The sequence below is a fragment of the Cucurbita moschata genome, unplaced genomic scaffold (genome assembly GCF_002738365.1).
Source record: "Cucurbita moschata cultivar Rifu unplaced genomic scaffold, Cmos_1.0 Cmo_Scf00058, whole genome shotgun sequence".
Classification (NCBI taxonomy): Eukaryota; Viridiplantae; Streptophyta; class Magnoliopsida; order Cucurbitales; family Cucurbitaceae; genus Cucurbita; species Cucurbita moschata.
The window spans coordinates 765,534-779,461 of NW_019268574.1; the positions used below are offsets into that span (position 1 = coordinate 765,534).

At 38.1% G+C, this 13,928-nt stretch overlaps 1 protein-coding gene across 3 annotated transcripts; it reads left to right on the plus strand.

Annotated features, from left to right (window-relative positions):
- Positions 1–2,690: 2,690 nt before the first annotated feature.
- Positions 2,691–13,825, plus strand: LOC111436656. Of its 3 annotated transcripts, none has more exons than XM_023074374.1 (3): positions 2,691–2,827; positions 4,505–5,131; positions 13,357–13,825. In XM_023074374.1, the coding sequence occupies exons 2-3, from the start codon at positions 4,578–4,580 to the stop codon at positions 13,424–13,426; spliced, it is 624 nt and encodes a 207-aa protein (XP_022930142.1). In that variant the 5' UTR covers positions 2,691–2,827; positions 4,505–4,577; the 3' UTR covers positions 13,427–13,825. The 3 variants fall into 3 exon arrangements, with proteins under 3 accessions (XP_022930142.1, XP_022930144.1, XP_022930143.1); XM_023074376.1 differs by lacking the exon at positions 2,691–2,827 and adding an exon at positions 2,883–3,239; XM_023074375.1 differs by lacking the exon at positions 2,691–2,827 and adding an exon at positions 3,254–3,404.
- The last annotated feature ends 103 nt before the right edge of the window (positions 13,826–13,928 follow it).

Sequence of the window (13,928 nt, forward strand, 5' to 3'; positions counted from 1 at the left end):
AAAGGGAAAGCCCAAAGAGGACAATATCGGCTAGCGGTGGATCTGGACCGTTACAACCATTTTGTCTTGTCTTTTCGAGAACTATCCTCATTAATCTGATTCCCTCAACTACACAAAATGGTTTAAATTCTGACCGGTCGTACCTTAGATATTTGATCTTTAAATCAATTTGATTTTCAACTTCAACTTCCACTTCTTGAATGTGACGAACACATTTGATTTGTGTTTTAGGTAATAAAACCATAAATTCTTGCAGAAATCATCAATAAAGGTGACATATAACTTCGATCCACCAAGTATGGACCATTTCCAACCGTACTTTCTTCTGTTTTTTGGTAGCTTTTATGAAGCTAACTCATTTTTGTTTGCTCATAACGCAGCTCTGACCCATATCAATAGAGTTCATACCTTCTAAAACTTCTTTGGCAGCTAGAATCTTCATTCCTTTCATGCTCATTTGTCTAAGTCTATTGTGTCATAAACTTGAACGGGAAGCACTCTCAGCAACAACAACCATGTTTATTCACCCTACTACGGTGTATAAAGTTCTGGGTTTTATGACACGTGCTACCACTATAGCATCGTTCACAACTTCCATGCACTAACCTATGTCGCTGCTCGTTTAGAGTCCGACGCAAGGAGAGCATGGTTGAGTATTGAGGGACTATCATGAAGAATCAGTAATGACGTTAACCTATGTCTATGCTCGTTCAGAGTTCGATGCAAGGAGAGCCTAGTTGGGTATTGAGGGACTATCATGAAGAATCAATAATGACGTTAACCTATGTCGCTGCTCGTTTAGAGTCCGACGCAAGGAGAACATGGTTGGGTATTGAGGGACTATCATGAAGAATCAGTAATAACGTTGACCTATGTCGCTGCTTGTAAAGAGTCCGACGCTAGGAGAGCATGGTTGGGTATTGAGGGACTATCATGAAGAATCAGTAATGACGTTGACCTATGTCGCTGCTCGTTCAGAGTCCAATGCAAGGAGAGGATGACTGGGTATTGAGGGACTATCATGAAGAATCAGTAATAACGTTGACCTATGTCACTGCTCGTTTAGAGTCCGACGCAAGGAGAGCATGGTTGGGTATTGAGGGACTATCATGAAGAATTAGTAATGATGTTGACCTATGTCGCTGCTCGTTCAGAGTCCAATGCAAGGAGAGGATGGCTGGGTATTGAGGGACTATCATGAAGAATCAGTAATAACGTTGACCTATGTCACTGCTCGTTTAGAGTCCGACGCAAGGAGAGCATGGTTGGGTATTGAGGGACAATCATGAAGAATTAGTAATGATGTTGACCTATGTCGCTGCTCGTTCAGAGTCCAATGCAAGGAGAGGATGGCTGGGTATTGAGGGACTATCATGAAGAATCAGTAATAACGTTGACCTATGTCACTGCTCGTTTAGAGTCCGACGCAAGGAGAGCATGGTTGGGTATTGAGGGACTATCATGAAGAATCAGTAATGACGTTGACCTATGTCGCTGCTCGTTCAGAGTCCAATGCAAGGAGAGGATGGCTGGGTATTGAGGGACTATCATGAAGAATCAGTAATGACGTTGACCTATGTCGCTGCTCGTTCAGAGTCCAATGCAAGGAGAGGATGGCTGGGTATTGAGGGACTATCATGAAGAATCAGTAATAACGTTGACCTATGTCACTGCTCGTTTAGAGTCCGACGCAAGGAGAGCATGGTTGGGTATTGAGGGACTATCATGAAGAATTAGTAATGATGTTGACCTATGTCGCTGCTCGTTCAGAGTCCAATGCAAGGAGAGGATGGCTGGGTATTGAGGGACTATCATGAAGAATCAGTAATAACGTTGACCTATGTCACTGCTTGTTTAGAGTCCGACGCAAGGAGAGCCTAGTTGGGTATTGAGGGACTATCATGAAGAATCAATAATGACGTTAACCTATGTCGCTGCTCGTTCAGAGTCCGACGCAAGGAGAGCATGATTGGGTATTGAGGGACTATCATAAAGAATCAGTAATGACGTTGACCTATGTCGCTGCTTATTCAAAGGCCAACGCCAGGAGAGCATGGTTGGGTATTGAGGGACTATCACAACAATACCGTTCGGGTAGGTCTATTATTCAGTGACTGGATATTTCACCACTCTCCTACTGAAAACGACAATGATTGAGTCGAGGTCGCAATTAATTACTACCATTGATTCCACTCTTTTTATTAAATCTAATTATCGAGAGGTTATTCAACTTCCAAACCCGGTTGACGAAAACCACACTCCAGTGATGCGAAGGGAGATGACTTGGACTTATTCTATTGGTTGGTTGACAAACGTCGCTAATTGGCTTCCTCAACTTATTAATAATACCGATACTACCCTCGTTAATTATTCATTTAAAAACTCTCCCACATGTTGATTAAAGAATTAAATCCACTTGATGCCCAAAGTTCATATATTACATTATACAACAAGCCTTATGCTAAAGCAAACAAAAGCAAGCTTTCCTTTTCTAAAATTAAATTTATTAAATTATCAAACAAATTAAAAATACATTGCTTTTAACAAAAGTGAATGACTCAAATTAAATATATTTTCTTTAAATTAAAACAATTAAAAATTAAAAGAAGTGGGACCCACTGCTATCATGCGCCTCCATGGACAAACAAAGCCATTCGTCTCTATTACCCCTTTCTGGCTTTAATATAATTTGCGGCAAAAATCCGTTTCAACTTTTTTTTTTTTTTCTTCTTTTCTCTAACTAGGCGATTGATTAATGATGCTTCAGCCATGGCGCCGTCGATTTAAACTTCAGTGATCTCTTTCGCTTTCAACTCTGTCGGGTCCTGTACGTTCTGTTCTTTTTCCTGATTTGATCTGATTATGCGGTTCTTTTTTGGTGAATTGCTGAAGTGGAATTAGAATGTTTGAATTTGTTGTTTTTGAAGTCAATTTGTTAGTTGATTTGAGCTTGCTGTGACTGGTATACTTGCTTCCAGTTTGGAAATGAAGATAAAGTGTATCTAAGATTCCGAATTTTGATTTTAGTTCTTTTTTTTTTTCTTCTCTCCATAATTGCTTTGCGAACTACAAGTGCATCTCAGGAAGTGCGATTGGGCGTTTCCGGTTTGTTTTTGTGATGGATCTTTCGAGTTACTACTGCCTGTTTTATTCGATCTTCCATCACTCCTTTGAAGTTAGAAGCTCTCTGAAATTTTGAATTGCTTGCTTTTTAGATGGTTATATCACGTCTACACGTGGTGGGTTATGGTGGTTTTTGTTTTAGTGGCGTTTATGAGATTTATTGTTTGACTTTAGTTGATATTTAATGATTTTTATGAGTGGTATTCTTCGATGCAACTTGGAGGGAAGGTCGATTGAGGCATCCTTCTGGTGTACATGGACGGGTTACTGAATTATATGATGTAATAAATTTTAGTTGCATCAGTGATTCAATTTTATGATGAACTTAAATGTATGCGTCTTATTGTCACAGTTTTTGGCTTCCTAAATCCTGTCAGTTACCATAGAATCTTTGCATTCCAAATGCTTGAAGGCCCTTGCGAGCTCTGTGGATTCTTATTTAAGCTTTAAATTATTAGGCTCTACAATTTCTTTTCAATCTTAGTTTACATTGTGGATTAAAAACCAAGAAATAGTTGCGTTTAAGTGAATGTTTGCTTGGTGTTATTCCCCCTCCTGTTTTCCTTAATTTTACCTTTGCTTTATGCATGGTAACTTTGACTATCTCTATGAGATCCCACGTCAGTTGGAGAGGGGAACAAAGGGGAACAAAGCATGAGGATTTATGTCCCCCAAGCAAATGTTTTTCAACTAAAATTGGCTAGGGAAGTGTGGAAACCTTAAACTATGCTTGCTAAACCTCCTCACAATCTTAAACTCCTCATGCTTGGGGGACATAAACATCCTCACCTAACACAAGGATGTTTTCATGCCCACAAATTTTCAAGCACGAGGATTTATGTCCCCCAACCATCTCTTTCAAGCATTCTTTATAAAAGTGTGTAAACCTCTCCCAAGCAGACGCGTTTTAAAACCTTGAGGGAAACCTGGAAGGGAAAGTTCAAAGAGAACAATATCTGTTAGTGGTGCGCTTGAGCTATTACAAATGGTATCAGAGCTAGACACTGGGTGGTGTGCCAACGAGGACGCTGAGCCCCGAAGGGGGTGGATTGTGAGATTCCACCTTGGTTGGGGAGAGGAACATAGCATTTTTTATAAGAGTGTGGAAACCTCTCCCAAGCGTTTTAAAACCCTGAGGGGAAGCTAGGAAGGGAAAGCCCAAAAAAGACAATATCGGTTAGCGGTGGTTAGCGGTGGGCTTGGGCTGTTACGATCTCTCTCTTCTCTCTAAGATTTTGCTTCACTGATATTGAGTTTTATTATGTTCAGTATCATCTGTAAAGGAGTACATTATAAATTTGTGAGAAATGTTGTTGCTCGGTTTTGTTTTCTGATACTTTTATGTAGACTGTTCTGATTATCAATCAATTGTGGTGGACAGGTGTGTTTGATTGCTTGAGGGGTGGAAGCCTTCCAAGAAATAAATTTTGAGCACCCCAGATGAGGTATAACTAATGTTATTGGCAGTAGAAGGAGGAGGGTTCTTTTCTGCTTCAGCTTCTGGGTATAGCAAGGGTTTGACCCTTCTCCTTTTGGGTCAAAAGGACGAAGATAAACCCATGAGAGTTTCTCCGTGGAATCATTACCAGTTGGTGGACCAAGAATCCGAATCTGACCTCCAGCTGGCTTCCACAAAGAACCGCATTTCCCGCGGCTGTGCCTCCTTTGTTTGCTTTGGTCGCACTTCCGCAGGGCTCGACAGTTCCCCTTCTCCTCTTAAAGTAGGCCCAACCTTACCACATGATTCCTTGCCTGGGTCTAAAAGTATCGATAAGGTCAAAGATGAAACTCCAAATGTGGAAGATGGTAGTACTTTAAGAAATATAGCCCTTAAAAGTAGCTTGAAAAGGCCAAGTAATGTTGTTTCAATTTCTCATCAGAATGCTGATGTAAGTGAACCAATGAGTAAAAAGGATGGTGATATACGTTGTCTTACTGATAGAAGGAAAGTTCAGTGGACCGATGCTTGTGGGAGTGAACTTGTAGAGATCAGGGAATTTGAGCCCAGGTATTGATGTTTACTTACATTGTTTTTTCTAAAGCACAAAACTTATTTATGTCTGTTGATTGCCTTCACCATGTTCTTTCTCTGAACTATGAATATTGCTAGCAGCATGTATTTAGAGCCTCAACTTTAACTTTATCCTTCATCGTCCTCTTCGACACCTTGTTTATGCTGTTTTATGCTAATTACCTTTCTTAAAAGTAAAAAAACGAACTTCACTTAGCAAAAATGAAGGAAGACACGGACATCTAAAAGACCAAGTCCACAAAAGGAAACCCCGCTAAAGAAAGGAGCTTAAATCAAGTAGGAAAAGACCTGGAGCATAACTACAAAACAACCTCATCACCAATGCCCAAAGAGAAACATAGAACTTTAAAGGGACCACACATCACTAGATTCCTACTCCTCTAAAGGTCCTATTATTTCTCTCACTCCAGAAGCCTCACAACACAGTACGGACCTCCACCTGCCACAAAAGCTTCCACTTTTCTCTCAAAATTGCTGATGGAAAAGGAACTCCTTGATCATCTCCTTAAGACCTTTGTGTGTATCAAACTAAAAGTCAAACACCTCAAAAAAGAGGATTCAAGCAATTCGAGTAAAGTTGCAGCTCCAAAGAATATAATCAAGGTCTTCCTTCACCCTCCAACAAAGAATGTAACAAAACAAACCAATCAAAGTTGGAATTTTTCTCGAAAACTAGTCTGAAGTGTTAAGTATTCCATGGATGATCCGTCAAACAAAGAATTGAACTTTCTTTGGATCTTTCATCTTCCAAAGAGGAGAAAAAAACAGGCTCGCTAACAGGGGAGGTATTCAATAAGCATTGGAAGAAGAACGAACTGCAAGAAAAACCCTTAGTGGGGTTGGACTGGCAAAAAAAATTCCCCTTTTAACCTCGGTCTAAAAACAAGCTCCCCAATCAAAGATAAGAAAGCCAAGACGTCCATTATTTTCCTATTGACTGCAGTTTTATGCCAATTACCTTGTTTACTTTGAGCTGATTTTTGTTTTCATGCTGGCATATCTCTATATCTTCTTCTACGTTTCTTTATTTAATGTTTGCTGATTTGCTTGCTACCATGGTATCGTGTTTTTAGGTATCTTTTACCACTTCAGATGTTTTTTATTTTTTTATTTTTTGTTTTCTTTTTAATAAGAAAACACATGACAAACCTAACAAAGGTGTACCTGAAAAGAACAATAAATATTGTGTTCTCTCATGGTTGTGAGAAAAATAAAGGAATATCTCATAAAATCTTTGACTCACTTGTAACTCCTGGAGGCATTGAGGCCAGCGATGAATTCTGTGACGAAATGAAAGGTTTTCTTGTTTTTGAGTGAACGATGAATCATGTGATCATTTTGTTTAGGTTAGGAAACAATTTCATCAATTAAATGAAATGAACAAAAAGAAGCTCATCCAATAGAGATTACACATGGATATAAGAGTGTTTTTTACTATTATTGCTAAAAGGTAAAACAATTTTACACCAATAGAGAGCCAAGAAAAGAGATGAATCAAGCATTCCATCAAAGCTCTATCCTTATTTTGAAAGGTACTTGAGTTCCTTTCATTCCAAATGGGCCAAACTGTCGAACGAACAAAACAAAATGTTGCCAAATAATCTTTCTGTGTTGCTTGAAAGGGTGATCTATGAGTCATAAGCACAACCAATGCAACACTTCTCTAGGAGGCATGATTCTGTGATTCCCCATCAGATTTGCATTAACAGTACCAGTTGGGAGAGTTAGCAAACTATGGAAATCTTCTCTGAAGCCGGTCATATATGTTGAAGCATCTATGACTTAGTTCCCAGCGATGGAACTTTATCGACTTTTGGTATTTCTCCTTCCAATATTCTTGTATAGACCACAAGCTTGTGTGGGAGTTCCCGCTGATCGAAGGGCAAGCAAGGACTTTGATGAGAAAGAGCCATCTTTTTCATGTTTCCATAACCATCTATCTTGTTCTGTGGAGGGTTGGTATGTGGGACTTGCGGGAAAAAATGATCCACGCTTGGATTTCAGTATCTTTGAGGTTTCTCCTTAAACTTAACACCCATGACAACTTCTCTGTCGTAAAATTCAGCCACAGTAGCGAATTTTAAATTGCATAAGTTGTATAATAGGAGAAACCTGGAGCAAAGCAGATCGTTTCCAACTCATAAATCATGCCTAAAAAACGTAGAACCACCAATTCCAACCTTGCAAGTAATATATTTTTTTATCAATAAGCTCTTGATTCTGTATAATGAATTTCTAGGGGCTTTTATGAGAGACTTTAGTCGGAGCATTTGATTTAAGATTGAAATGTGAAGTGCCAAACTTTAAACTGATAACTTCCATAAGGCATTCTTTTCCTAATCTCTAAGCCCATTTGGCTAGAGGAGCTTTATTTCGCTGTTTGATATCAGTTATACCCAAGCCCCCTCTGAAAATTGCTTCTCACTTTGGCCCATTTGATGAGGTGCAACAGCTTTCTCCCTCTATTTCAAGACCATAGGAAATCCCTTAAGGATTTTTTGATGCTTGCAGCTGCTTTTGTTGGAATCTGGAAGATGGATAAGTACTAGATTGGGGTGTTTGTGAGGGTGGCATTGATTAGAGTGAGCCTATCTCCCTTCGTTAAATGATTACTCTGCCAAGATTGGAGTTGTCTGCTGATTTTATCCATGATAGGCTGCCAAAAGGAAAAGGACAGATGGGTTACCTATAGTGGGAGACCCAAGTATGTAGACGGCCACGAGCCAACCTTGCAGCCAAATCGGTTAGCTAAGAGGGAAATCCAGCTTTCATCACAATTAATACCCAAAAAATCAGATTTTTGCCTATTGATATTCAATCCTGATGTTTTTTTTCAAAATATGGATAAAATTTCAGAGATTTTCCACCTCTAATTCTTCTTGGGAGGAGAAAAGAATTGTATCATTCGCAAATAATAAATGATTAATAGACTTACTATCTCCAACATGAAAGCCTTTGATGATCCCCCTCTTTGATGTATAGTCCAGAAAACGGCTAAGGCTATCCATTACTAAATTGAAGAGAAAAGGTGACAAGGGATCACCTTGTTGAAGACCCTGGGTGGCTCTAGTTTTGCCTCTTGATTTACCATTAATAATGATTGAGTAGTTGGCTGATGAGATACAACCATAAATTCACCGCCTTCATGTGTTTATGAAGTCTTTAACCACCGAAATCCTGTCAAGGTATTGCCAATCCACTTTGTCAAAAGCCTTTTGAGTATTGAGTTTGATAACCACTCTGTTTTTCTAATCATGCGATCATGCTCCACGTAGGTGACTTTGAGCAATCTTCTCACTTCAGACTTCTTTAGTACGTTGATCTTTTACTGAAATGTTTGGAAGTCCTTGATTTGTGTATTTTCTAAATTTAACTACTGCTGGAAACTTTGTCCGTCAATGTAAGTCAATCATTATAATGCACGGACCTGATATTTACAATTAGAAACTTTGAATGGCCCTGGAAAAAATACAGCCCTGGCTTGCACAACTCAACCCTTTAAAGTTATTTGAAAAGGGGTGAAGCACTTTAAGCACGACTGTCTAGAAATGTTCTACAACTTATCTCAAATAGAAATCATTGTTCCAGTGAACGAAGCACTAAGTTTTTAAGTGTGTGTGTACTGAAACTTGTCAGCCTAGCCGCAGGTGTGTACGAATCATCTAGAGGAAGACTCAAGGTATGAGGTGGTAGGTGCTTCCTAATATCATTGACTCGCCAGTTTTCCTTTGTTATTGGAGGAAAGCTTTTTGACCTCATCCTTCTTGCCAAACTAGGTGGCTGGTTATAATCTATTACATTTTAGGTTAGGCTTAATGCACTTACGCATGGGCCGCCGGGGTGGGTTGTATATATATCTAAGGCATGTTCAAGGCTTCGGAAATAAAAATAAAAAATAAAAAAAAATAAAAAAGAATGGTGGTAAAAACATGTGTCTGGATTATTTCGTATCCATGGTTCATAGGTGGGCAATGATAGTAACCAAATTTTGCATCTTTAATTGGTTATTGTCACATTTTCCTTTTATCTTTAAATTTGATAAGTTGAGAAATCTCTTCAACCTAATCAAACTCTTAAGTCTACTGAGGCCACAAAATGCATATATTTAATTCTATGACTGATGGTGCTACAAGCATAAGCATACTTAAATGTGGGCCTTATAGCAGAGATGTAGAATTGTGGAATTGGTATCCTCCCTATGGTCTACCATGGAATGACATCTTGGATATAACTTATAGGCCACTCCTGGCTGGAATCTTGAGAAAAATTAAGAAAATCAACGGAGGAAATCACAACATGTCAAGATTCTATGAGTTGACTCTTGTTCAACGAGTTCTCTTTATCATCGCGTAGGTATCATATTCACTAAAAATGAGTAAGAACAAGTGTAGTGAGCTACAATCTTGAGTACAAGGTATTAGGTCAATTCTAAGAGGGCCAGCTTCTCTCCTACTGTTCCCTAATCAAATTTCTGTTTGTCTCACTCATAGCGTCTCCTCATAACATATACGTTCAACCCATACAACTTCCTGACCAACTCTCCATGCATTTCTATTTCTACTCTTCTAACATTTGGCATTTAACATGGGGGATAACGGATTTCAATCTATTTTTTCTTTTTATTCTACATCCCAAAGCCCACTTGCAAAATGGTGGATAGAATCTCCACGAACATATGGAAGCTGCTATCCAAGTAACATGCAACCCAGACACTCTTTCAAAAGATTCCGGAGGCTTTGGAATTGCATTAACGAAGGAAAAAAGGAGGCTATTCTTATGGAACACTTTGATTTCAATCCTATTTTGGTTCTAAAACTTTTATGCTTTTTCATTTTCACCTATAAACTCATTTTCTTTTAGTTCCTGAACTTTGAAAAATAGTCATTTAATCCTTTAGATAATTTTTTATATAAATTATTTACCCTATGTTAGACTTGGGTTCGTCTTTTGTTCATTTATTAAGTAATATCTGCATGAACGACGGGTAGAAACCACAAATATGCCAAGTGTTGAGTTTCTAAACAAATTCAAAATTTTGTTAAATGATCAACAAAAAAATTAATAACTACTGAAGTAGTTTTTATGCCTACTTTAGGAACTAAAAAGTAGACATCTGAGTTGAGGGATCAAAATAGAACTGGCAGACTATTTTGGGATAAGAAACAACTGATAGAACTCTAGTTCTTACCAAAATGGTATCTGCCAACATACAATTTACAAGCCTAACAGAAAACTAAATACCAACAACAATACTAAGGGCCCAACAAAACCCAGGCCCAAATACAGCTAACACCCAACATAAGTCCAGTCAAACTTAACACCCCAAAATATAAAAGCTTGTAGATAATATGGATGTACGCAGTTAACAAAGAAATACTAATTACAACAAAGAAATACTAATTAGTTCCTTCTAGACTTCTCCTGATGTAAGTATAATTAACCGGAGGCCTAACACAAATTTCTGCCCTTTGGTAGATTCCTAGATAATGTTTTTATGATGACATTGGGTTGTTCTAAATATTTTATCTTTCCATTCACATAGTGCATCTTAATTTATCTTATGAAAGACTGGATGGACTTTTCGTAATCCATTGGATTGGGAGTACCTTCCCTTTTGTATGTTTTATTTTATCAATGAAATATTTGTTTCTTCTGTATGTATAGTGAGTCTAAACTGAAGAGGATGACAATTTGAATACTAAACTGTCTTAAACCACATCACTTTTGTAGAGATTATATACTGGTTCTGGGTGATCTAGATTCTGATTACTTCTGGTTTGCATGAAGCTCTAGCTTTAGGACACTGATAGGGAGGAAAAGTTGAAGTTCAAAATTTGAAGGGCAGGGCGAGAGATGTTGAGGATTATTGGGAGTGAGTCCCACGTTGGTTAATTTAGTGGAAGATCATGGGTTTATAAGTGAGGAATACTATCTCCAATGGTATGAGGCCTTTTGGGGAAGCCCAAAGCAAAGCCATGAGAGCTTATGCTCAAAGTGAACAATATCATACCATTGTAGAGAGTAGTGATTCCTATCATGGTATCAGAGTCATGCCCTAAACTTAGTCATAACAATAGAATTCTCAAATATCGAACAAAGATGGTGAGCCTCGAAGGTGTAGTAAAAAAGTGACTAAAGTGTCGAACAAAGGGTGTACTTTGTTTGAGGGCTCTAGAGAAAGGAGTCGAGCCTCGATTAAGGGGAGGCTGTTCGAGAGCTCCATAAGAGGCTTATAGTGTACTTTGTTCGAGGGGAGGATTGTTGAGGATTATTGGGAGTGAGTCCCACATTGGTCAATTTAGTGGAAGACCGTGGGTTTATAAGTGAGGATTACCATCTCCATTGGTATGAGGCTTTTTAGGGAAGCCCAAAGCAAAGTCACGAGAGCTTATGCTCAAAGTGACAATATCATACCATTGTGGAGATCCGTGTTGATTTCTAACCAGAGATTGCATGGGGTTGAAGATTACATAAGTAGAAGAAGTTAGATAGTGATGTAAGAATGTGCATTATGTCAGCAAGCTTTCATGGTTTACACGGACTCTTAGTCTGTGATACTTTTAGATAGCTAGCTACAAGTGTAGCATGGGGAGGGGTGATGGAAGGATAGGAAGTTGCTAAAGGGTCAGGTTTGCAACCAAAAAGCTTAAGTTGGTAGGTTACGGTAAATTTAATTTTATATTCATGCTTCTTTCCAGAAATATGTATATATACACACACATCAATTTTGAAGTTTATAAAAACCATACTGGTGGACACCAATTAACCAAATAGATCAACTTAACTTATTTATTAGTTTCCTCTATTTTCCTTCATACGGCTTGCATATAAGGTCATGGAGTTGTCCAATTGATGGGTTGTATTAGGAACTCGGCAATTAGAAGTAAATCTTTGTATACTTCTCTAGTATTTGCATTTAGCTCTAACAATGTTCTGTAACCTATACTTCTTGTTTTCTTGTTTTCTTGTTTTGCTAATGGTTCCATGTAATGAATGTTTGAGAATGATTTAATTATGATTAAAAGTGTGTTTATGATGTTTTAATCTCTTACAACGCATATTTTCTTTCATCATTTACTTCTATTTACATATAAAACTCTTAGTCCTCATTAACTGTGCCCATGTGCTATCTTTTCTCCGCACATAGTTCTCTCACTAATCTCTTAGCACACACTCTTGTTATCATCATAATACATCCATCTTTTACGAGTTAAAGAGACACTTTCCAATATGATTTATTAGTAAATACTTTTTTAGTTCTACACACATTTCACCGAGAAGTATCCTTTGTAAAAACTAATGCTTGTTTCCATTGGTATAGAAGTCATCGACGCTGCATTGCTCCTTGTTAAAAACCACGACCCTTCATAATAGTATGACATTGTCCACTTTGAGCATTAGCTTTCATGACTTTGCTTTTGGTTTTCCTAAAAGGCCTCATGCCAATGGAGATGTATTCCTTACTTGTAAACCCATGATCAACCCCTTAATTAGCCGATGTGGGTCTCCTTTCCCAATGAGCCTCAACAATCCTCACTCGGGTATCAAGGAAGGTTCGGGCCCCCAGGCGTCGCAAGGGTCCCTCACTCAGATATCAGGACGAGAAAGGATATAACGGTGCATTGAAAGATTTCTGATCTCTAGTGAACCTCTCAATAGGATTCGAACCCATATTCAGTTCTTACCATCTGTCAGAGAAAAAAGAACGAAGGGATCTTGTAGGATTACCGAGAAATTTTTCGATTTCTTCCCAAGATTAATTCATTAGTTTCATTTATTAAAGTTGAGGAGTTAAATCATTCCAGTACTCAAAGTTAAAAAACTTGGAATTTTAACTTTGAAGTGATTTTGCTAGTTAACATTTACATTTACGCATGTTCATGGTGAACACATTTGATGAATTCTCTCAGTTGTACTGTGATATCCCTCTTTTGTTTGATTGCCATTGTCTGAAAAGTTCTTGCTGCTGAATGATGCCCTATTACTCATCTCAAGTTTTGAAATTAGAACGTAGTTTTCTTTCTCGAATCGGTTGAGTCTGTTTGAAGTAAATTTGCTCAGAGTTGAAGATTTATTTGCACATTGAAACTATGCTTCTCTCATTTCGTATCTGTCCTGTTTTTGTTTCATCTCTCTTCTCCCTGGAATGTGTTCTTATGATTCAGTCTCTCATTCTAATTGTTACCTGGTTCAATTACCAGTGAAGCAGATCTTTCGGACGACGAGTTCGATAGTGAAAACAAGCGAAGCTGTTCTTGTGCAATTATGTAGCTTGTCTCATGTCCAAAATTCTTTAGGATGCTTCAAGAAACAGGGCAACTTTCTAAAGGAACATACTTCTCTGTCTCCTTTGCTCAACATTCTTTGTCGATACTCGCAATCCAGATAAGTCACGACCATGACGACAACTTCATTCAATGGTGTTACATCTCCCACTCGATCGATCGCCACCGTTCATCAACCATTCCAGTTTTCAGTTTTGTTCCTACGTGTGCTCTCTGTTTATTATTATTGTCATTTGTAAGACTTCATCCATTGTACACTATCTTCAGTATATTCCTTCTGTTGTCGTTTGCTGTATAATGAATATTCATTTGTTGTCCCAAGTTCCCCAAATGGTACCATCCTGAGGGAATTATATAGTACTCTACTCTCTTGTGCTCTCTTCAAGATCAAATGTTTTCAATTTCTTGATATTTCAGATAGGATGCTAGAAGGTAAAAAGTGAAGTTCAAATCCCTTTTTTTTTTTTTTTTTTTTTTTTTTTTTTTTT

What these genes read in the sequence shown, in the direction of transcription:
- LOC111436656 (XM_023074374.1), top strand. Translation starts at nt 4,578, where the DNA reads ATGTTATTGGCAGTAGAAGGAGGAGGGTTCTTTTCTGCTTCAGCTTCT. An exon ending in ATCAGGGAATTTGAGCCCAG is followed by an intron (nt 5,132 to 13,356) that starts GTATTGATGTTT and finishes TTCAATTACCAG; the next exon opens with TGAAGCAGATCTTTCGGACG.